Source organism: Oryctolagus cuniculus, chromosome X, assembly GCF_051225735.1.
Source record: "Oryctolagus cuniculus isolate XC-2025 breed Fujian yellow rabbit chromosome X, ASM5122573v1, whole genome shotgun sequence".
Taxonomy (NCBI): Eukaryota; Metazoa; Chordata; class Mammalia; order Lagomorpha; family Leporidae; genus Oryctolagus; species Oryctolagus cuniculus.
The window spans coordinates 35802929-35824144 of NC_142888.1; the positions used below are offsets into that span (position 1 = coordinate 35802929).

At 42.1% G+C, this 21216-nt stretch overlaps 1 protein-coding gene and 1 pseudogene across 4 annotated transcripts in view; both read left to right on the forward strand.

Moving 5' to 3' along the window:
- The window catches only part of MAGED1 (MAGE family member D1), an 80048-nt gene that overhangs the window by 23090 nt on the left and 35742 nt on the right, over nt 1-21216 (forward strand). For 2 of the 4 annotated variants that reach the window (XR_016227939.1, XM_008248504.5), the window contains exon 2: nt 11519-11633. The exons of the other annotated variants lie outside the window; for them this stretch is intronic. Coding sequence is in view for 1 of the 2 variants with exons in the window: in XM_008248504.5 (XP_008246726.1) it covers nt 11543-11633 (91 nt within the window). In the remaining variant the exon portion in view is untranslated. The remainder of the gene's footprint in view (nt 1-11518; nt 11634-21216) is intronic. 4 annotated transcript variants of the gene reach the window in all.
- On the forward strand, nt 13784-15416 carry LOC100358212 (protein SET-like; annotated as a pseudogene).

The following is a 21216-nucleotide window of genomic DNA, read 5'->3' on the forward strand; positions in this document are numbered from 1 at the left end:
GCTGCTTACTCCTAGCTTTGGCCTGGTCCAGCCTTGGTTGTTGTGACCATTTGGAGAGTAAACCAGAGATGGAAGATCTTTCTCTGTCTCTGTTTCTCTCCCCCCGCCCCCCAACTCTGATTTTCAAATAAATCTTTTTTAAAAAGTGGAGTTTGGCTTAGCCTCTCTCTGTTTCCTGGCTTACCATGTGATCATTGCACCATACATGCTATGCCATTGCCATGTTCTGGCCTTACCAGATAGCTGAACCCATGCAGCCCTTGCCTGATGCTGGACTGTGAACCTCCAAAACTGTGAGCCAAATTATATCTCCTTCCTTCGTAAATAGCTTATGTTAGGTATTTTGTTCTAGTAGTGAAAAGCTGACTAATACATTAATGAAGAAGACTAAGAATTCAGATTATAGGGGCTGGCACTGTGGCACACTTGGTTAATCCTCCACCTGTGGCCCTGGCATCCTTTATGGGCACCGGTTCCAGTCCTGGTTGCTCCACTTCCAGTCAGCTCTCTGCTGTGGCCTGGGAGGGGAGTGGAGGATGGCCCAGGTGCCTGGGTCCCTGCACCCACATGGGAGACTGGGAGGAGGCACCTGGCTTCTGGCTTTGGATCGGCACAGCTCCAGCCGTTGGGGCCATTTGGGGAATGAAGCAACGGAAGGAAGACCTTTATGTCTCTCTCTTTCACTGTCTGTAACTCTACCTCTCAAATAAATAAAAATCTTTAAAAAAAAAAAGAATTCAGATTATAGTCTTCTTGATGGGTTGCTTTTGGGGAATTTTTGCTTGCTAGGTTATATGATTATTTGTATCTCCTTTATTTTGTTAGCTGAAGGTTGAGGATTGACTGCTATTCTCTGCCAGTCTGAATGCGTTACTCTAATGGCTCCAATTAACTCCAGATGTTTTCTTCAGAAACGATGTAGAGATTTTGTAAAGTTAGAAATCAATCAAACACAAACTGTTGCCTAGAAAGCACCATTTACTCTCTGGTGTAAATAATTAAATTTTTTCTGGAAAAGTTTAAGAAACAGACCCAGTCCATCAGCTATTTGTGAAGGTGATAGTTAAAGAAATATGAAAGTCCAGTTAGAATCTGTCTTAGTCTGTTGCTCTAGCAAAATCCCTGAGACTGGGTGATTTATAAAGAATAGAAGCTTACTTTAGCTAAGAGTTCTGGAATCTGGAAGTCCAAGATTGGGTAACCACATCTGGCAAGAGCCCTGAGCAGTGTCATACCATGGCAGAAAAATAGAAGTGCAACTAAGAGCATGCAAAAGAGGCAAAATATGAGCAGTGACCTAGGTTTATAACACCTGTTCTTGTGTAGCTAATGTGGTCCAGTCCTGTGAAAATTAACCCAGTCCCTCTAGAAAGGCATCAGCCCCTGTTAATCAGTGCTTAAGGACCTCACCTCCCAATACCTTTATGTTGGAGGTCAAATTTCAATGTGAAATTTGGACAAGACAAACTATATTCAAACCATAGCAGAATCTTTAGGTGTCCACACCAACGATGCCATGATTCCATCACAGGGATTTCTTGTCTTTCCTGTTGACAGTTTATGGGAATAAAATAAGTCCTATTTATGATTTGAATAACCCAAGTATCAGTAATTATTTGCACAAAATGATAGATTCCTTAACAGATTAGTAGTTGTCCTTTTAAAAGAGTTTATTAATATAACTTCCTACTTTACTGATAAAAAGCTGAAGCAGACTTACTAATGATGAGAAGAATAAGATATTAAACCAGAAATTGCATCCTTATGAAAATATAGATTTCTCGGCCAGCGCTGCAGCTCACTAGGCTAATCCTCCGCCTGTGGCGCTGGCACCCTGGGTTCTAGTCCCGGTCGGGGTGCCGGATTCTGTCCCGGTTGCTCCTCTTCCAGTCCAGCTCTCTGCTGTGGCCCTGGAGTGCAGTGGAGGATGGCCCAAGTGCGTGGGCCCTGCACCTGCATGGGAGACCAGGAGGAAGTACCTTGCTCCTGGCTTCAGATTGGCGCAGCGCATCGGCCGTGGCGGTCATTCTGGGGATGAACCAATGGAAGGAAGACCTTTCTCTCTGTCTCTCTCTCTCACTGTCTAACTCTGCCTGTCAAAAAAATAAATAAATAAATAAATTTTTTTTAAAAGTTTAAAAAAAAAGAAAATATAGATTTCTGTCTATGGGCTGGGTGTGGTTCCTCGCTGGCATAAATTGGCCTTAGTAGTCAGGGTACAAAACCCTGTGATAAAGGACAGAACTGACAAAGTTGGTTTTGTGATGCAGCAGGTTAAGCTATTGCTTGGGACACTGACATCCCATATTGGAGTAGCGATTTGAGTTCTACTAGTTCTGCTTCCATTCCAGCTTCCTGCCAGTGTGCCTGGGAGAGCAGTAGATGATGGCCCAATACTTGGGTCCTCGCCACCCACATGGAAGATTTGGATGGAGTTCCAGATTCCTGATTTTAATGTGACCCAGCTCTAGCCATTGTGGTCATTTGAGGAGTGAACTAGCGAGTAGAAGATTCATTCATTCTCTCACTCTCTCTCCCTCTCCCTCTCCCTCTCTCTCTCCCTCTCCCTCCCTGTCTCCCTTTCTCTCTCCCTCTCCCTCTCTCTCTGTAACTCTGCCTTTCAAATAAATAAATAAATAAATGGTTTTTTTTAAAGGATGCAAAGTAATGGAAAACCTGACTTCAAACACTTACAGAAATTACTTCAAAGTAAAACCACTTTCAAGTTTCTCCTTTGTTTTCCTGACTAGGGAATTGTATTTAACATGTTTCAACAAAGGTTTGACTAATAATATACTAGGTATGAATTTTATTTTGCTTATTTATTTTTAAAGATTTTATTTATTTATTTGAAAGTCAGAGATACAGAGAGAGGGATAGGCAGAGATGGATAGAGAAAGATCTTCCATCTGCTGGTTCATTCCCCAAATGACCATGAGGGTCGGAGGTGGATCAGGCTAAAACCAGGAGTCTGGAATTTCATCTGGGTCTTCCACATGGGTGGCAGGGGCCCAAGCCCTTAGGGCCATCTTCTACTGCTTTCCCAGGCATATTAGCAGGGAGCTGGAGCAGAGGTGGAGCAATCAGCACTCACATGGGGTGCTGGCATTGCAGGAGGCAGCTTAAACCATGATGCCACAATTCTGGCCCCTAGAGGTTTGAATTTTAAAAGATAGTATAACAGAGGGACTCTCAGGAAGTGAATATGTTTCCATGGAGTACATGGCTTCAGAACCTAAAGGCGGATTTTCTGGCATCATTTTTAAAATCAATTCTCTTCTATTTTGGAGATTGTGGATATGAAGATTTCATCACACAGCCATTCCTTTACCAGAGCTCTTTTGAAGAGCAGAGTGCTTTAGTTTTGTTCCAGTTAGATTCATCACATTTTGAACATTTATTCCAAATATTATTGATGTCTTCAGTATTTAAAATTATTTCAATCTGGTAAATCTCACTAACCTTTTTCCTTTCCTTTTCTTCCTCTCATGTTTACAATTACTAGTGTGTCCGCCTCAGCAGAATTCCTTACTTCCAGGAAGAGGTGCCTTGTGTGTACTGAAAAGCAGTATCTTCCTGTGCGTGTTTACAGAAGCCTTTTGGGCAGAAACCTTTGAGCAGTCAACTGCATAAACAGCTTCATATCCATGATAGACCTTTATTGTTCCATTCTCTTTTGCTTTAAAAGAAAATCAGGAGAAATTTCTTATTTCTCTTATTACTAAACACGAATCAGCCCGCCTCCATTCTGCCAGAAATAAAAAAGTTGTGCTCTACCTGTCTGCTCTTTTTCTTACAGTTCTACCTAATAAAATTCTAAGACCTAGTCTTAACTGTTGAAGTGTTCATAATTAACAAAATACATCCTCATGCCTACACTTATTTAGGGACAAATACTATTTTGTATTATAAAACTAATTTACAGTCTGGAGTTGCAGTGCAGCAGGTTAAGGTACCTCTTGGGCTGCCTGCATCCCATATCTGAGCCCCAGTTTGAGTTCCACCTGCTCCACTTCCCATCCAGCTCCCTGCTGATGTGCCTGGGAAGACAGCCAAGGATTGCCCAAGTGCTTGGGTCTCTGCCACCCACGTGGGAGACCCAGATAAATTTCTGGGCTCCTGACTTCAGCCTGGCCCAGCCCCTAGCTGCTGCAGGTGGTTGGGAAGTGAGCCAGCAGATGAAAGGTCTGTGTATTTCCCTCTCTCCCGCTGCCACTCTGCCCTTCAGAGAAATAAATAAACCTTAAAAAAAGTCTTATTCAGAGATTCTTATTTGGTCTAAAAATCAGTATGTCTACAAGGATTTGTATCTGTTTGCTTTTTCTATACGGACATTTGTGTCACTGTAACCAATCTGTTTTTTTCTTGGCCATTGTAAGTCTGCCCTTAAAATTTTTATTTCAAAGAATTGAGTCTGGTAAGACAAGGCTTCATAAAATGTGGCCCACTGAGCCCTGTGTGTCCTTGTGACCCTTTCAGAGTTTTTTAAGATGAAACCTAATTTCAGATGATAGTAAGCTAATATTTTCCTTTTCAAATTTCATTATCTTAAGAGCATACAGTAGATTTTTAAAGAGACTGTATAATGTGAGATGTTACAACAGATGGGATGCAGAAGCAGATAAGTGAATCCAGCTCTCTGCTATTAAATATTAAAGAGATTTGTAAAATTGGCCGGCGCCGCGGCTCACTAGGCTAATCCTCCGCCTAGCGGCGCCGGCACACCAGGTTCTAGTCCCGGTTGGGGCGCCGGATTCTGTCCCGGTTGCCCCTCTTCCAGGCCAGCTCTCTGCTGTGGCCCGGGAGTGCAGTGGAGGATGGCCCAGGTGCTTGGGCCCTGCACCCCATGGGAGACCAGGAAAAGCACCTGGCTCCTGGCTCCTGCCATCGGATCAGCGCGGTGCGCCGGCCGCAGTGCGCCGGCCGCGGCAGCCATTGGAGGGTGAACCAACGGCAAAAGGAAGACCTTTCTCTCTGTCTCTCTCTCTCACTGTCCACTCTGCCTGTCAAAAAAAATAAATAAATAAATAAAATAAAATAAAATAAAAAAAATATTAAAGAGATTTGTAAAATTGTAAGGCAGTGCCACTCTTCTCACTATTTGTTTTGTTTTGGATTAGAACTGCATTTTGTTTATAGATTACTTTAGAGACAGAAATGACATCTTTACAAACATGACGGTGGTTCATCTTTCCTTTTATCTAAGTATTTTTAATATATTTGAAAAAAGTTAGTTTTTCCATAAAGGTATTATGTATAATTTGTTAGACATATTTCTATCTGTCCTTTGCTCCTATGAGTATTTTTAATGAATTAATTTATTTGAGAGGTAGATAGAGAGTCCTCAATCTGCAGGTTCACTTCACAAATGGCCACAGCAGCCAGGGCTGAACCCAGGCCAAAGCCAGCAGCTAGCAACTCAACTGGGTCACCTATGTGGTGACAGGGACCTAAGTGTTCGAGTGATCAATCATGTGCTACCTGCCAGGGTCTGCATTAGCAGAAGCTGGAGTTTGGAGTTGCAGCTGGGAATCAAATCCTGGCTCCCTGATTGGGAATGAGGCATCCCCAAGAGGTGGCTTAATTGGTAGACCGAACACCTGCCCCTTCATGGTTTTTAAATTACATTTTGTTTTTGGTTGTGACTGGTTTGTGGAAATGCTGGATTCTGATAAATTTGTTTTAGATCCATCCATTTTGCTAGCCTTGTACTCTAGATCAAATTGTTTGTAGATTTTACTGGGATTTTATGTAAACTTTATATAAAACATACTTAAAAATATGTGAATAACTATACAGCTCAGTAATATCATGAAATGGTTTGTTAATTCTGATTTATTAATGTAACTTGTGAATGATTTTTCCTTTTTTAGTCCTTATATCTCCAGAATTTGATGTCTTTTGCTATAAAAGAAAGTACAGTTTCTTTCCTGAAACAGTTTGCTTAAGCATCTCAGAAGTCCCATGCTCTGATTACCTGTGCTTGATGTACAAATGCATTTGAATTTATTAAAGAAAGGCAATTACCTTTATTTGGAAATTCCAACAGAACTTTATGAAAAGGTGGTGATTTCAGTTGATTGACCACAGTCTTGGATTTGATTGTCAGCATTTGTGAAAGACCAAAAGGAATCTTGGTGATAAACAAACACAAGTTAATTTATTGAGACTGACATAGATACAGGTATAGAGAAAAAGCTGTGTACACATCTCATACTATATCCAGCAAGCAGAACACCCAGGTCCTCTGTCTAGCATATGTCAGGTCTAGTGTTGAGATGCATGGGAATTCAAACTAAGAAAATGTTGCTTACCATGAGCATGGATTAATGAAGAAAAAGAAGGTAGAGAATCGCACAAAAATGGAATCTTTTGTGTTGAGGAATACATTCAGATGCTCTACCCTGTCTTCCTCATATATAAGCAAGATGTGATGAGAAGATGCAGAGGAAAAAATATGAGATTTTGTAGCCAGTTGACAAGAATTTGAATCCTAGCTTTTTTTGCACTGACCTTAGGCAAGAGTTTCAGTTTTTTCACTGATGAAATAAAAATTTTGACACTACTGATTTTGAAAAAATACAGCATCTCAAAAAAGTTGTTGGTAAGTACAGCAGAATAGCATTTGTTAGTTCATGCCTGTGAGTGAAAGGGAAAGGGCTGGTGACCATACCTAATTTGTCAGAATAAATCTTAGTATTAATTTGTTTCCAAATATAGTGTTTGCAATTATATTTTTATCACCAGATGTATTAGTTTCCTATTGCTGTTGTAATACATTATCACAAACATAATAGATTAAAATAACAGAGATTTATTATCTTACAGTTTTGGAAATCAAAGTGTCGGCAGGGCTTCACTGCCTTTAGGGAGCTCTTGTGGGAAGAATCAGTTTCTTCCTCCAGCTTCTAGAGGCTGTCTGCATTCCTTGGCTCATGCCTGCTTTCTCCATCTTCAAATTCAACTACACAGCATCTTCAGCTTTCTTCATTTTGATCTCCTGCCTTCATTGCCACATCCCCTTAGCAGACTCTGACCTGCCTCCTTCTTATAAGGACTCGTGAAATTACATTGGGCCCACCAAAATAATCCAGGACAATCTTCCCATTTCAGGATCATTAACTTAATCATATCTGCAAAGTCCCAGTTGCCTTGTAATGTAGTATTCATGAGGATTAGGATTTGGGCATTTTGGAGGGCCGCTTTTCTGCTTGCTGTAGCTGGTTAGTGAATTACCCAATTAGAATTCCACATTTCTTTCTTTTTTTACTTTTTAAAATTTATATAAAGGGAATACATTTCATGTATTTTATATATACAGTTTTTTAAAAAGATTTATTTTATTAATTTGAAAGACAGAATTACAGAGAGAGGCAGAGACAGAGAGAGAGGTCTTCCATCCGCTGGTTCACTCTCCAGATGGCTGCAACGGCCGCCAATCTGAAGCCAGGAGCTTCTGGGTCTCCCACATGGGTACAGGGGCCCAAGGACTTGGGCCATCTTCTACTGCTTTCCCAGGCCATAGCAGAGAACTGGATCGGAAGAGGAGCAGCCGGGACTAGAACTGGTGCCCATATGGGATGCCGGCACTGCAGGCGGAGGATTAACCTACTGTGCCGCGGCGCTTGCCACACACACACACACACACACACACACACAGTTTTAAGAGTGTAATACTTCCTACTCCACCTACCCTCCCTCATTCCCACCTTCCCTCCTCCTTTTATTTCTCTTTTAATGTTTACAATGATAAACTTTCAGTTGACTTTATAATCACAAGCTTAACCCTCCTTGTTTGTTAGTTATTTTCATTGAACAAAATATCAATTTCTGAAACTGTGAGAGCATCACAAAGTAGGTTTTTTTAAAGCAGTGCTTCCAAGGAACAGAACTAGTTGGTAACAGGAATGTTCACACAAGCCTCCACATTGCAGAGGGAACCAGGATTGCCATTTTTGTTAAAATGCTCAATTTAACAACTTGAAATTCCAGATTATTTGAAACCAGCAAACATGTTTGTCAACCCTCCACCAGGTGTAGGGGAGAGAGTGCAGAACCTTTTTCTGAGTTTCCTTTGTTAACTGTGAAGATTTGCATTTGTAAAGTCAGGCTCTGGAATTCATTAGCTAATTTTAAAGAAAACACATGTCTGGAGCCCAGATATGCTGGCAAAAATGGAGCAAGGGCTGAAAAGGATTTTATTATGAACAGTGACAGTCTATACTTTTTTGTGCCTTGTAAAGTAATTGTGAAGATTTACTGTGATCACTTTTACAAGTCCCTGACAGCCTTTTGGTGAATGAGAACAATGTTAATGAAAATAAACAGGTCCTGTAAAGAGATTAATAAAAGATTTATTCAGGGCAGAATGAGAGTGACCTAGGCCCAGGAGACCCAAGCCCAGTGACGTCTCATTAGGCCTGGGAAATATTCCAAAGTGATCAAATTTTAGTGAGAATTTATGTATTTCATGACAATAAATTTGTCATTGCACATCGAACATAATATTGACTTGGCCTGAAAAGGAGAGCTTTAGATAAACCAGGGCTGGGGCGCGGGTGATGGCTGCAGGTAGCACAAATTTCTCCCTAGTTGACCACTTTCTTTGGAACATGACTGGTTATAAGCTACTCAAAAGGCTACTGATGAATTTTAAGAGCGTTTCTTGGAATAGAAAAGGAATGTATAGATTAAGAACAAAGATTGGGGCTGGCGCCTTGGCGCAGTAGGTTAATCCTCTGCCTGCAGCACCAGCATCCCATATGGGCACCGGTTCTAGTCCTGGCTGCTCCACTTCCAGTCCAGCTCTCTGTTGTGGCCTGGGAAAGCAGTAGAAGATGGCCCAAGTCCTTAGGCCCCTGCACCCACATGGGAGACCAGGAAAAATCTCCTGGCTCCCAGCTTCAGATTGGCACAGCTCCAGCAGTTGCGGCCATTTGGAGAGTGAACCAACAGAAGGAAGACCTTTCTCTTTGTCTCTCCCTCTCACTGTCTCTAACTCTAACTCTCAAATAAAATTTAAAAAAAAAGAACAGAGATTTGCTCAAGGTTGCTCCATACCATATTTGAACATCACCCAAGGCCAACTGACTGAGTAGGTTAGATTAATATTAATAGCTCTGCCCAGACACATCTCAGACAGGACCCAGTGAGTATCTCCCTGGAATATTTTGCAGGTTTTACAGGGACAGTTTGTTCTCAAAACATTTCTCTCCCCAGAGACAAACTATTTATGGGGAGGCGACCCGATTTCTCTCCCCAGAGACCCACTCTCGGCGTGCCCTTTTTTGTGTACTTTCTACCCTTTTGTCTTTTCCATGCTGAACTCTGGTAATTTCCTCCAACCTGCCACAGTTTTCACAAATTCTCATTAAAACTATTGCTTGAGGTGTTAATTTGGAGTACTTCACCTTTTTTTCTTTCTAAAAGTTTGATAAGATTCAGTTGTACTCTCCCATGATCATTTTCTGTTGCTTGGCTATATCTTCAAGTTTGTTATTTGCTTCTTTACCCATAATAAATGTAGCCTTCTTATAGTTTGTGTTTGCTAACCCAAGTGTTTAAAGAGTTTTTGTGGACTTTTCTTAGCTGATCCTGCTGGTTTGTCTCTTTATCTAATTCAAAGCCCAAGGTTCCCAGAGTAGCTCATGTGATCCCAATCTGAGCTTCTTCCCATTGACCCTGTCCCTGAGGGGTAATCCTTGGAGATTCAGCATATCGTAGGGAGGGTCTCTTGGTTAGCTTTCCCACACTGTGTAATTTAGAACTTTGATCTGTGGCTCCTTTGCTTTTTAAGACAGTCAAGTCAAAGTGAAAATTCAAATTTTTGGAATGAATAAATGGCCTCAGGATAGAAACTGTTGAACTGTTTATCTGCCTCTCTAGGTTCCCCATTTCTCAGAATGTTGCCCTAGTGTTTCCATACTGTCATTTTATTATTTTCTAAAATTTATTTATTTATTTCATTTATTTGAAAGGCAGAGAGAGAGAGAGAGAGAGAAACAGACATAGGCAGAGAGACTGCTGGTTCATTCCCCAAATGACTACAATATTTAAGCCAGGAGCCAGGAGCTTCATCTGGGTCTCCCACATGGGTGCAGTGGCCCAAGGATTTGGGCCATGTTCCTCTGCTTTCCCAGGTACAGTAGCAAGGAGCTGGTTTGAAAGTGCAGCAGCCAGGACTTGAACCCACAGCCATGTGGGATGCTGGGCTGTAGGCAACCGCTTAACCCATTACGCCACAACCCCGGTTCCCACAAGCAGCATCTTAACCACTACTAGGCCAAATGCCTGCCCCATTTTATTGCTTTTAGGCAGGTGTTAACTTTTCTTTCATCAAGAATTTTTTAGGGCCTATGTTGTTATTTTTTAGGGCCTAGCAGGTAAAGCTGCCTCCAATGCCAGCATCCCATATGGGCACTAGTTTGTGTCCCAGCTGTTCCACTTCTGTACTAACTGCTAATACACCTGGGAAAGCAGCAAAAGATGGCACAAGTGCTTGGGTCCCTGCCGCCTGCGTGGGCGTCCTGGCTGGAGTTTCAGGCTCCTGGCTTTGACCTGGCCCATCTTTGGCCGTTAGGGCCATTTGGGGAGTGAACCAGTGGATGGAAGATTTCTGTCTCAGTATCTCCCCTTCTCTCTGTAACTCTGACTTTCAAATAACTTTATTTGAGGGGCAGAGAGAGAATCTTCCATCTGCTGGTTCACTCCCCAAATGGCCAGTGGCCAGGGCTGGGCCAGGGCAAAGGCAGGAGCCAGGAGCTTCAACTGCATCTCTTGCATGGATACAGAGGCTCAAGGACTCGAGCTGTCTTATGCTGTTTTCCCAGGCGCATTAGCATGGAGCTGGATTGGAAGTAGAGCAGCTGGGAATTGAACTGGTGTCCACATGGGATACTGGTACTGCAGGCAGTGGCCTTACCTGCTACTCCACAGCACTGTCCCCAAATAAATAAATCTTTTTTTAAAAAAAAGCTTTCAGCTTGATAATTTTTGTAAATAACCTAGCAGGCAATTATCAGAAGTAGTAAATTTTCCTATAACCCCTTCCTACATCTTCCTTGAGATTAAATTTAGTCTCAGAATTTCTCATTACCTTTTGGGTTTTATTTCTTTTGTTTTATAGAGGAAACATGCAGTGCTCAGAAAAGTGAAGATATGTGCCCAAGTTCACATCACAAATTAGCGGTTTTGAATTCAGCTCTGTCTAACCTTGAACTACATTCTTAACTATTTCAATACATTGCCTCATTTTTTGTTCCTGGGCTCTGGGCATTCTTTTAATAAGCTAGTAAATTACTAATTGTGCTTTTTTTCATCTCTCAAGGTCAAGACCAGGTCCCTCACTTTGGGGGAAATACATATATTTCTATGTTCTTTTCACAAGATCTCTGTGCTGTTTCTGAAACGTCTTGACAAAGATTCCCTTTCACCACCATCCTTGTAGCTTTCAAGACTGAATTAAGTAATTCAGTACTGCAACTCTAACCTCAAAGTTTTATTTTCTTTTCAACTGCAGAGTTTTTTATTTCAAAAGACCAAAATGAGTTCCCAGCTGAATCTGGAAAGAGCTAAGGATAAAGGGATCCAGGAAGCAGTCTTCTTAGATGAGAAAAGGACGGAGAATGACCCAGGTAGGAGTTAGAGAACTTACAGCTCAGTTATATAGTGTTGTGATTGCTTGAGGTTTTGGATTGTTGAATGCCCACAGGGTACCTTGATGTGGAGGTCTTTGGAGCCAGACAAACTTAAGTTGAACCTCAGTTCTATTTTTTGTATCTAAAATGTTGGGCCGGTCAGTACTCTCTGACCATCAGTTTCCTCATTGATGAAGTTGGAATATTAATGCCTGTCTTTTCCAGGTGAAACACAAATGAGGATTGCAGTGAAGTTTTGTGTTTGTAGTGGTTGGTAGCATTATTATTGTCTCCCTCAAACTCTCCATCTGGTAGGCTCCATAAGATCAGGCAAGAGAGAATGTTTCTTTTCTTTCCTTTTTTTTTTTCTTGTGCGTGTAGTTACCTTTTTATTTGCATGCCCAGTTACTCTGTGGCTTTACATTCTTAAATCTCCTGAAAGTTATCTCTTGCTATCTACCTGCTCCTGAGTCCTTGATTTCCAGTCTTAGTTCTTCACAGTCAGTGCTGCCTCTGTTCAGATAATCTTTCCATTTCCCTACTCAGTTTATTCTCTTTACATTGTCTCTGCATTGCCCTCCAAATAAAGCAGTCATCCTTACTTTGTTTCTCTATGTCTCTATTTCCCAGATTTGGGAGGCCACCTAAAAATTAGACAATGCCATGAAATCACTGAGTCTCAGCAGGCTTTAATTTCTCAACTAATTTTCTTTATTTAAAAATTATTTATTTGAGAAGCTGAGAGACAAAGATACACACACACACACAGAGCACTCCTAATTGCTCTTTCACTTTCTTTTTTTAAAAGATTTATTTATTTATTTGATAGCCAGAGTTACAGAGAGGCAGAGGCAGAGAGAGAGAGAGAGAGGTCTTCCATCCGCTGGTTCACTCCCAGATGGCTGCAATGGCCAGAGCTGTGCTGATCCAAAGCCAGGAGCCAGGAGCCTCTTCCAGGTCTCCCATGTGGGTGCAGGGACCCAAGGACTTGGGCCATCTTCTACTGCTTTCCCAGGCTATAGCAGAGAGCTGGATCAGAAGAGGAGCAGCCAGGACTCGAACCAGCACCCATATGGGATGCCAGCACTGCAGGCTGCAGCTTTACCCACTATGCCACAGCACCGGCCCTGCTCTTTCACTTTCCAGATGCCAGTGGTGGCCCCAGGCCAGGGTCTTAATCCAGGTCTCCAACGTGAGTTCAGGAACTCAATCACTTGAGCTATCATGGGTGCCTCCCTGGACCTGCCATAGCAAGAAGCTGGAGTCAGGAGCTGGAGCATGGTATTGAACCCAGGCACTTTAATATGGGACATAGACATCTTAGCCTCTAGGCCAAATGCCTGCTCTCCACTAGTATTCTTTTCTTTCTTCTTCCTTTTTAAAAGAATCTTGGCCAGCGCTGCAGCTCACTAGGCTAATCCTCCACCTGTGGTGCTGGCACCCAGGGTACTTGTCCCGGTCGGGGCGCCGGATTCTGTCCCGGTTGCTTCTTTTCCAGTCCAGCTCTCTGCTGTGGCCCGGGAAGGCAGTGGAGGATGGCCCAAGTGCTTAGGCCCTGCACCCGCATGGGAGACCAGTTACAGGACACTGATGCCAGGTGGTCAGGGAGAGAGAAACATGCCCCCTTTTTTCCCCTCTAGGTTGGCAGGTACACTGTCCCCCACAGGGCTCCAAGCCAGACTCATGCCAGGCTCTTCCCACAGCTTTATCACCAGTGACTTGGGCTGCTGCAGTCTGGTCTCACCTCACTCTCCAAAGCTGGTGCTGAGGCTCTCGGCTGCTGGGGTCCTAAGTTGTACATGTCCACACCCTCCAATTAGATCTACAGTGTCCCTCTACTTTGCATGGAGTTTCTCTGCCATTTTCTCCCTAACTCTTCCCTGAGATTGCACTCTTTCCATGCTTTTTAAAACTGTGTTCCCCTAGACTAGTGCAGTAAGCTCCCTCCCTATTCTGCCATCTTGGTGTCTCTCTCTTGTAGGTATTTTATAAGGACTGTCTGTGTTTTGTTATTGTTAGGTCTGCTAGGGCCTCAACCCTCTTGCACTCCAGTATACCATGACTGTGTTAAGTTGTGATGTGATATTAATTACTGTAGGCTGCGAGGCTTCTGCTAGCTCCTATGATACCTTTGTGTGAATTGTAAAATGGTTCTTCTCCTGAAGACACTTTATTACCACCTGCTGGAAAATTGTCTTAATAAATACAGATACCTTGCCGTCTGTACTGTGAATGGTATTTTGCAGAATCATATGGTCCACAGCTTGTACAACTTGCATTTTGTAGGCTGGACAAAGTTGCCCCTAAAATGCGTGCATCTTAATCCTTAGAACTTGTGAATATGTTACCTGAAAAATTACAGATTTGGAGACAGGCATTATATCAGATTATTAAAGTGACCCTAATGTAATCACAAGGATCCTTATAAAAGAGAGGCAAAAAGGTCAGAGTTTTGAAGAGAAGATGTGGAAGCAGAAGCAGAGGTAATAGAGGAAAGAAGATTCTATGCAGCTTGCTTTGAAGATTTAGAGATGGGCCTGGAATGGAGAAACACAGGTAGCCTCTCTAAGCTAGGAGCTTGGGCTCCTGCCACCCATGTGGGAGTCCCGGCTGGACTTCTAGGCTCCTGGGTTCAGCCAGGTCCTGGCAGTTGCGACCATTCTGGAAGGAGTAAACCAGCAGATGGAAGACATCTCTCTCTCTCTCTCTCTCTCTCTCTCTCTCTGAAATAAGTAAAGAAGTCTTTAATAATAAAATAAATTCAGAGTTCTCAGAGCTTCCTCCTGCCTGGTGTTGGGATTCAGAGTTTCCTGTAAGCATGGCCCCTAACACCTGTCTTTGCTCCTTCCTCAAAGAAGCTGAGAGCAACTCCTGGCACAAGGCCAGCGGACACACTGGCCTCTCGGGATTTGTCTACGGGAGAAAAAGAACAAGAAGCAATTTAACATATTGATGAAGTACAAAATGAAATATACTTAATGAACAAGCCAGTGAGGAGATTTTGAAAATAGAACAGAAATATAACAAATTCTGCCAACCATTTTTTCAGAAGAGGTCAGAACTGATCGCCAAAATCCCAGATTTTTGGGTAACAACATTTGTCAACCATCCACAAGTATCTGCACTGCTTGGGGAGGGGGATGAAGAGACAGACACTGCATTACCTGACCAGGGTTGAAGTGACAGAATTTGAAGATATTAAATCAAGTTACAGAGTAGATGTTTATTTTGATGAAAATCCTTACTTTGAAAATAAAGTTCTCTCCAAAGAATTTCATCTGAATGAGAGTGGTGATCCATCTTCACAGTCCACTGAAATCAAATGGAAATCTGCAAAGGATTTGATGGAACGTTCAAGTCAAATGCAGAACAAAGCCAGCAGGAAGAGGCAACATGAGGAGCCAGAGAGCTTCTTCACCTGGCTTACTGACCATTCTGATGCAGGTGCACACATGAGTTAGTTCATCAAGGATGATATCTGGCTGAATCCATTACAGTACTATTTGGTTGCTGATATGGATGATGAAGGGGAAGGAGAAGAAGAAGGAGGAGGAGGAGGATTGGAAGACATTGATGAAGAAGGGGATGAGGATGAAGGGGACTAAGATGAAGATGATTGTGGGGAGCAACCCGGACTGGACTGTTACTGGAATTAAGACTTATTCTATGCATCTGCTCTCCCACAATATGGCGCTGGGAGAGGAGAAAACAGCTTCTACGCAGCTGCCTCTTGCCAACTTGAGTGCTGACCTCCAGGAGCTGATCCTGCTCCTGATTGGAGGAGAGCAGCGTACTCGGCGTGTGGGTAGCAGAGTTGGGATTGGCGGAAGAGGACTATAAAGGAGGAAAGAGACAACATGCACCAGGAACATCTAAGGGGAACATCTATCTGAAGGAACACCTGTGCAGCCCCCGAGAGAGCCGGCCGGTGGTGTGCCGCTCCCCTGCGGAAGTGGGGAAAAGTGGCAGGGGGAACTGCCCTTCCACGGAGGTGGAAGGGACGGTAGCCAACCCGGGAAGAACCAGTAGCAAACCCGGGGAGGGCCGAGCAGACAAAAGAACAGCGCAGGGTCCTGTGTCGTTCCTCCACGAAGAGGGGGAGCGACAGATGATGGTGAAGGGGAAGAAGGAGAGGAGGATGAAGGAGAAGATGACTAATAGAAAACATTGATGGATTCCAACTATTTTTTTTTTTTGGTTAATTTTCTTCAATCCTTGGAAGCAAGTTGTCATCTTCTTTTTATTTTCTTCCCTCTTGTGTTCAGTCTCCCTGTTTTTGAGGTCTCTTTTCTCTACACCATGGTTCTCACCTTATTGTGCAGAAAATACCCGAAGCAGAATACAATGGGAGAAGAATCTCTACCCCTTTTTGTTCCAAATTCATTTTCATCCCTTTTTGTCTCTACAAAAACTGTATGGAATCAATACCACTGTGCTCTGTGGGTAAAAGAAACCCTCCTACTCCCTTGGTTCTGCTGGAAGCTGGAGGGTGCCAGGCCTCTGTGTAACAGTGCATAGAATTCTAGCTTTTCTCCTCCTTTCTCTGTGTATTCGGCTCAGAGGTTACACTGTGTCTCTATGTGAATATGGACAGTTAGCATTTACAAACATGTATCTGTCTACTTCCTTTTGTTTAAAAAAAGAAAAAAAATCAAAAAATGGAGTTATAGAAGGTCAGCAAAGGGTGGGTTTGAGATGTTTGGGTGGGTTAAGTGGGCATTTTAACAACATGGCTTCTCCTTTGGCATGTTTAATTGTGGTGTTTAAGATGACACTTTTAAAAATAAAATTATCTCCTAATAAAAAAAAATTTCAGAACATTGTAACTGACAGGATATAGCTGGTTTATGAAGAAGAAGGAATCTATTTTTTTTTTTTGACAGGCAGAGTGGACAGTGAGAGAGAGAGAGACAGAGAGAAAGAGGTCTTCCTTTGCCTTTGGTTCACCCTCCAATGGCCGCCGCGGCCGGCGCACCGTGCTGATCCGATGGCAAGAGCCAGGTACTTATCCTGGTCTCCCACGGGGTGCAGGGCCCAAGCACTTGGGCCATCCTCCACTGCCTTCCTGGGCCACAGCAGAGAGCTGGCCTGGAAGAGGGGCAACCGGGACAGAATCCGGCACCCCGATCGGGACTAGAACCCGGTGTGCCGGTGCCGCAAGGCGGAGGATTAGCCAAGTGAGCCGCGGCGCCGGCCAGAAGGAATCTGTTAAGATCACCAGTTTTCTTTGTGCTTTGGATGACTGAAGAAATGTGAAAACCATTCCATGAGCTGGAGAACTTAGAATAAAGAGCAGGTTTGAGGAGAAAGAATGATGAGTTCGATTTTGAACCTGCAAAGTTTGAGGTCTTTGAAATGTCCAAAAGGAATTATCAAGCAGTCATTCTGCTGCTCTGAAGTAGGTGGAATTGCAGATAGAGATTTGGAAGTCACCAAGCATGGAAAATGCGGTTTCAGTTAAATGTGAGTGAGATTGCCCTGGGAGAGTGTGTGGAGTAAAGGAAGAGGACTCTAGCGCCCAGGTCAGAATCTCAGAAACCTAGTCATTTTAAGGGAGGACAAAAAAAAGCTGAGAATCCTCAGAATGGTAGGAAGGGAAGAACCAAAGGAGATACTGTGTTCTCATTATGCCCTCTTGTGGCAGCCAGAGCATTTCCCAGAATAAATTCCCCCTGTCTGTCATTAGTCTCTTGGTCCATGACCCGTAAACCTGACCTGTGAGAATTGAGCTACTAGATCCAGTGGTGGTGGTCACCTCTCAAGTGTAAAGCTCCCCTTTCATTATTGCTGCAATTTAGGAGTAAGTTAGAAGAGTCCGCAAAAGTTGCAAAGGGATCGAAAACAACCATGGAGGTGGGGGGGCCTTCAGTTTCCACATTTATGCGCTGTACAGTGTCTTTTGATCTGTTGGCCTCACTAGTTTCAGCCAATCTCACTTCACATCATATCTCTTGTATTTATAATTAGAATATATTTTATGTTGCATTTCTGCTTTAGTAAGTATATTATAACATGGATTATAGACTATATATAATCCATATTATTGTAAAACCCATGGTTTAAACATTAAATAATAGTGAAAATTAGCAAGTGTTTAGTGTTACCTCTTCCCTCTACCAGGCATTGAATACTTGAAGTAACCAACTTGAGAATATGTTACCTATTTCTTTTGCTTTTTAGATCTCAATTCTAAGCAATATGGTGTAAAAGGTTACTTCAAAATGTTTGTTGAGGGGCCGGTGCCGTGGTGCAGTAGGTTAATCCTCCGCCAGCGGCGCTGGCATCCGATATGGATGCCAGTTCTAATTCCGGCTGCTCCTCTTCAATCCAGCTCTCTGCTGTGGCCTGGGAGAGCAGTAGAAGATGGCCCAAGTGCTTCGGCCCCTGAACCTGCATGGGAGACCAGGAGGAAGCACCTGGCTCCTGGCTTCTGATGGGCACAGCTCTGGCCGTTGCAGCCACTTGGGGAATGAACCAATGAAAGGAAGACCTTTCTCTCTGTCTCTCTCACTGTCTGTAACTCTACCTCTCAAATAAATAAATAAAATTTTTAGAAAATAGTTTTTTGAAAATGATAATTTTAAAATAAATCTATTGGGGCAAGGATTATGGTGCAGCAAGTTAAATTGTTGCTTGTGATACCTACATCCCTTATTGGAGTGCCTAGTTCTAGTCCCAGCTACTTGGCTTCTGATACAGTTTCCGGCTAATGCATGCCGGGAGCTGGTAGATGATGACTCAAGTGTATGTGCTCCTGACTTCGACCTGGCCCAGCCTTGGCAGTTGTGGCTGTTTAGGGAGTGAACCATTGGATAAAAGATCTGTTTCTCTGTCTCTGTCACTCTTTCATGTATATAAAAATAAATAAATGAATAAACATTTAAAAAGTTTATTTTAGTCCAAAACTTGTTTGAAATCCATGCATAGTTTTTCATAATATGCATTTCCATGAAAAGTTTAATGACCCCCCCATACCATTGCTTCTTTTCTTTAAAAAAAGTTATTTATTTATGTAAGAGACAGGAGACAGAGAGATCTCTTATCCTCTGACTCACTCCCCAAATGCCCACACTGGCCAGGGCTGGGCCAAGCCAGTGCCAGGAGCCCAGAACTTAGTCTGGGTTCCCCATGTGGATGGCAATGACCCAAATACTTGAGCCATCATCTGCTGCCTCCCAGTGTGCACATTAGCAGGAAGCTAGAATGAGGAGTTGGAGGTATGACTGGAACTTAGGCACTCTGATACAAGATGAGGGCATCCTAATCAGTGTCATAAACTTTCTACCAAATGCCTGTTCCCTTTGCCCATTTTTAGTTTTTTTTCTATTGAATTGTATGACTTCCTTAGATACATGATTTGCTTATATTTTCTTCCTTCCCATAGGTTGCCCTTTTATTTTGTTGACTGTTTCCTTTTTTGTGCTGGAACCCTTTATTTTGGTGTAGTCTTCAATGTTTAGTTTACCTTTATTTGGGGGGGGGACTTATTTGTTTTGATGCTATTATAAATGGGATTTCCTTTTCAGATTGTTTACTGTTAATGTGTAGAAATACTTTTGATTTTTCTATGTTGATAGAGTATTCCAAAACTTTACTGATTCATTTATAACTTCTATGAGTTTTTATGTGGTCTTCAATATATCAGATCATGTCACCAACAAACAGATACAACTCTACTTCTTCCTTTCTGATTTTGATGTATATTAATTATATCTTTTTCTTACCTACTTGCTCAGGTTAGGATTACAGTATTACATTGAATAGAAGTGGTGAGAATAAGCATTCTTGTCTTCCTGATCTTAGTGGAAAAGCTTTCAGCTTTTCACCGTTGAGTGCAGTATTGCCTGTGGCTGTTTATGTATACCTGTATTGTTTTGAGATACATTTCCTCCTATAACTAATTTTTGATAGTTTTTAAATCATAAATGGGTTTGTTTTTCTGTCATTAAGATTATTTATTTATTATTTATTTATTTAATTTTATTTGAAAGGCAAAAAGAAACAAGAGACAGAGAGAACTTCCATCTGCTGATCCACTCCCAAAATATCTGCAACAGTAGGGGCTGGGTCAGGCTGAAGCCAGAAACTCGAAATTCAGTCCCCGTCTCCTACTTGGGTGGAGGTACTGAAGTAGTTGCAGCAATACCTGCTGCCTTCCAGTATGCACATTGCCATGAAGCTGGAACCAAAGCAGAGCTGGAACTCAAACCATGGGATATAGGTGTCCAAAGTGGTGTCTTGACTGCTGTGCCAAACACTCACCCCAAGATTATACATTTTTTTAAAATCTTTTTTCTGGAGCCAGCATTGTGGCATAGTGGGTAAAGCTTCTGCAAAGTGGAATGAAACACTTTACTGCAAAAAAATAAAAAAAAAACCTGTATAGTTTTTCATAACATGCATGTTCCATGAACTTTTTGAAGACTCCCAAAATATCCTAAGTGTCAAACACATAATTAGTCCTCCCATGATTGGTTAATTAAATTAATGTGCGGCTGCATGGAATGATGGATGAGGGAATGGATAAACGAATCAGAGAAATCAATCTTGTATGAAATTCGGACAGCCCTTTCCCTACTCAGGGAAACCAGGGAAATTTTCATTTATCATTTACATAAGTATTACCTCTCTTCCCTCTGTTTCTTTTCTCCTTTAACTTCCAACCCACCTGCTCATATTTACATGTTAGGTTTTTTAAATATCCTGTTTTGTACCTCATTGAATCTATCACTTTCAGGGTTTTTGCTCAGTACTTTGATATAAATCTTGCACTTGATTTTCTGGTCTGTAATTCAGAGCTTACTAGTGATGCCATTTTTCATTTTTTTTTAAGATCTGAGCCTGAGAATTCTGTGTGTGTGTGTGCTACACGTGACTTTCCTCAGGTGTTCTTAATACTTTTTAGTTAGGTTTCCATATACCTTGTGCAGTAGTTTCATTTCATTTCTATGTGACTTCTGAGACTTTTATTAGGTTTGTTTTTTATTAATGACCATCTTGTGAGCCCTGATGCAGATTGGAAAAGGCATATTCGGTTCTGTACCACCAGAACCTCCAATCTTATAGGTATTAAAGGTGTTCCTTTGTAAAAGAAATTACATGTGAAATTGCAGTGTTCAGACTGCTTTCTTTTCAGGGAATACTTGGCATTTTCTTAAACTGACTGTCCTAGGGTGCAACTGAAAATTCTAATATTTGTGCCTTGTCACCTTGGATACAAATTGTACTTTGAAATACTGTTCTTTCAGTGACAGCAGATGACTAGCACAGTATTTACATTTGCATGCAAGGGCTCAAAAGCTAACTAGCAAAAAGAAAGAGATAAAATCATTGTCAGATGTGAACAACAAAAGAGCCTTCTAGCACATTGAACTCTTTTATTACAGAGGGTTTTATTTTTTGTCTTTTAAAAAATGGCTCACTGAGAAATGGTGTTTTTGAAAATAACGTTTCCGTAACATTTAGATGAATATTAAAACTTTCCATGTAAAGATTTGCCACCCCGTCTCATGAAAGAGCTCTTTTTGGTTAATGTCTTTCTTGAGCATGTTAGTATGGCTAAGGCAGACACTCAGTACCT